The 3060-nt window shown below is 50.8% G+C and overlaps 1 protein-coding gene across 1 annotated transcript; it reads right to left on the bottom strand.

The window, feature by feature from the left end:
- Positions 1-1082: 1082 nt before the first annotated feature.
- On the bottom strand, positions 1083-2888 carry LOC125643849 (myb/SANT-like DNA-binding domain-containing protein 7). Its single transcript, XM_048867068.2, has 2 exons — positions 2209-2888; positions 1083-1620 (listed from the first exon to the last, which is right to left on the bottom strand). Exons 1-2 carry the CDS (start codon positions 2790-2792, stop codon positions 1563-1565), a joined length of 642 nt encoding a protein of 213 aa, XP_048723025.1. The 5' UTR covers positions 2793-2888; the 3' UTR covers positions 1083-1562.
- Between the last annotated feature and the right edge of the window lie 172 nt (positions 2889-3060).

The raw sequence follows: 3060 nt of genomic DNA, 5'->3' as shown, positions 1-3060 counted from the left end.
AGCTACCGGTCAGTTGGGAATCAATTTGGAGTGGGCAAATCTACTGTGGGGGCTGCTGTGATGCAAGTAGCCCACGCAATCAAAGATCTGCTGATATCAAGGGTAGTGACCCTGGGAAATGTGCAGGTCATAGTGGATGGCTTTGCTGCAATGGGATTCCCTAACTGTGGTGGGGCCATAGACGGAACCCATATCCCTATCTTGGCACCGGAGCACCAAGCCGCCGAGTACATAAACCGCAAGGGGTACTTTTCGATAGTGCTGCAAGCTCTGGTGGATCACAAGGGACGTTTCACCAACATCAACGTGGGATGGCCGGGAAAGGTGCATGACGCTCGCATCTTCAGGAACTCTGGTCTGTTTCAAAAGCTGCAGGAAGGGACTTTATTCCCAGACCAGAAAATAACTGTTGGGGATGTTGAAATGCCTATATGTATCCTCGGGGACCCAGCCTACCCCTTAATGCCATGGCTCATGAAGCCGTACACAGGCAGCCTGGACAGTAGTCAGGAGCTGTTCAACTACAGGCTGAGCAAGTGCAGAATGGTGGTAGAATGTGCATTTGGACGTTTAAAGGCGCGCTGGCGCAGTTTACTGACTCGCTTAGACCTCAGCGAAACCAATATTCCCACTGTTATTACTGCTTGCTGTGTGCTCCACAATATCTGTGAGAGTAAGGGGGAGACATTTATGGCGGGGTGGGAGGTTGAGGCAAATCGCCTGGCTGCTAGTTACGCGCAGCCAGACACCAGGGCGGTTAGAAGAGCACAGGAGGGCGCGGTACGCATCAGAGAAGCTTTGAAAACCAGTTTCATGACTGGCCAGGCTACGGTGTGAAAGTTCTGTTTGTTTCTCCTTGATGAAACCCCCCGCTCCTTGGTTCACTCTACTTTCCTGTAAGCTAACCACCCACCCCTCTTCCCTTCAATCACCGCTTGCAGAGGCAATAAAGTCATTGTTGCTTCACATTCATGCATTCTTTATTCATTCATCACACAAATAGGGGGATGACTACCAAGGTAGCCCAGGAGGGGTGGTGGAGGAGGGAAGGAAAATGCCACACAGCACTTTAAGCACAGCACTTTAAAAGTTTACAACTTTAAAATTTATTGAATGACAGCCTTCTTTTTTTTGGGCAATCCTCTGTGGTGGAGTGGCTGGTTGGCCAGAGGCCCCCCCACCGCGTTCTTGGGCGTCTGGGTGTGGAGGCTATGGAACTTGGGGAGGAGGGCGGTTGGTTACAGAGGGGCTGCAGTGGCAGTCTGTGCTCCAGCTGCCTTTGCTGCAGCTCAACCATACACTGGAGCATACTGGTTTGGTCCTGCAGCAGCCTCAGCATTGAATCCTGCCTCCTCTCATCACGCTGCCGCCACATTTGAGCTTCAGCCCTCTCTTCAGCCCGCCACTTACTCTCTTCAGCCCGCCACCTCTCCTCCCGGTCATTTTGTGCTTTCCTGCACTCTGACATTATTTGCCTCCACGCATTCGTCTGTGCTCTGTCAGTGCGGGAGGACAGCATGAGCTCAGAGAACATTTCATCACGAGTGCGTTTTTTTTTCTTTCTAAGTTTCACTAGCCTCTGGGAAGGAGAAGATCCTGTGATCATTGAAACACATGCAGCTGGTGGAGAAAAAAAAAGGGACAGCGGTATTTAAAAAGACACATTTTATAAAACAGTGGCTACACTCTTTCAGGGTAAACCTTGCTGTTAACATTACATACATAGCACATGTGCTTTCATTACAAGGTCGCATTTTGCCTCCTCCCACCGCGTGACTACCCCCTCAACCTTCCCCCCTCCCTGTGGCTAACAGCGGGGAACATTTCTGTTTAGCCACAGGCAAACAGCCCAGCAGGAATGGGCTCCTCTGAGTGTCCCCTGAAGAAAACCACTCTATTTCAACCAGGTGACCATGAATTATATCTCACTCTCCTGAGGATAACACAGAGAGATAAAGAACGGATGTTGTTTGAATGCCAGCAAACATACACTGCAATGCTTTGTTCTACAATGATTCCCGAGTACGTGTTACTGGCCTGGAGTGGTAAAGTGTCCTACCATGAAGGACGCAATAAGGCTGCCCTCCCCAGAAACCTTTTGCAAAGGCTTTAGGACTACATCTAGGAGAACCGCGAATGCCAGGGCAAAGTAATCCTTTCACATGCTTGATTTTAAACCATGTATAGTATTTTAAAAGGTACACTCACCAGAGGTCCCTTCTCCGCCTGCTGGGTCCAGGAGGCAGCCTTGGGTGGGTTCGGGGGGGTACTGGCTCCAGGTCTAGGGTGAGAAACAGTTCCTGGCTGTCGGGAAAACCGGTTTCTCCGCTTGCTTGCTGTGAGCTATCTACAACCTCCTCCTCGTCATCATCTTCTTCGTCCCCAAAACCTGCTTCCGTATTGCCTCCATCTCCATTGAAGGAGTCAAACAACACGGCTGGGGTAGTGGTGGCTGAACCCCCTAAAATGGCATGCAGCTCATCATAGAAGCGGCATGTTTGGGGCTCTGACCCAGAGCGGCTGTTCGCCTCTCTGGTTTTCTGGTAGGCTTGCCTCAGCTCCTTCAGTTTCACGCGGCACTGCTTCGGGTCCCTGTTATGGCCTCTGTCCTTCATGCCCTGGGAGATTTTCACAAAGGTTTTGGCATTTTGAAAACTGGAACAGAGTTCTGATAGCACGGATTCCTCTCCCCAAACAGCGATCAGATCCCGTACCTCCCGTTCGGTCCATGCTGGAGCTCTTTTGCGATTCTGGGACTCCATCATGGTCACCTGTGCTGATGAGCTCTGCATGGTCACCTGCAGCTTGCCACGCTGGCCAAACAGGAAATGAGATTCAAAAGTTCGCGGTTCTTTTCCTGTCTACCTGGCCAGTGCATCTGAGTTGAGAGTGCAGTACAGAACGGTCACAATGGAGCACTCTGGGATAGCTCCCGGAGGCCAATACCATCGAATTGTGTCCACAGTACCCCAAATTCAAGCCGGCAACGTCGATTTAAGCGCTAATCCACTTGTCAGGGGTGGAGTAAGGAAATCGATTTTAAGAGCCCTTTAAGTCAAA

Source organism: Caretta caretta, chromosome 10 (genome assembly GCF_965140235.1).
Source record: "Caretta caretta isolate rCarCar2 chromosome 10, rCarCar1.hap1, whole genome shotgun sequence".
Taxonomy (NCBI): domain Eukaryota; kingdom Metazoa; phylum Chordata; order Testudines; family Cheloniidae; genus Caretta; species Caretta caretta.
This window is presented reverse-complemented; position numbering and strand designations above follow the sequence as displayed.

Excerpts from the sequence above, each read along its gene's own strand:
- LOC125643849 (XM_048867068.2), bottom strand. The coding sequence starts at position 2,792 with ATGCAGAGCTCATCAGCACAGGTGACCATGATGGAGTCCCAGAATCGC. Across the intron at positions 1,621-2,208 it reads AGGCGGAGAAGGGACCTCTG|CTGCATGTGTTTCAATGATC; the intron begins GTGAGTGTACCT and ends TTTCTCCACCAG.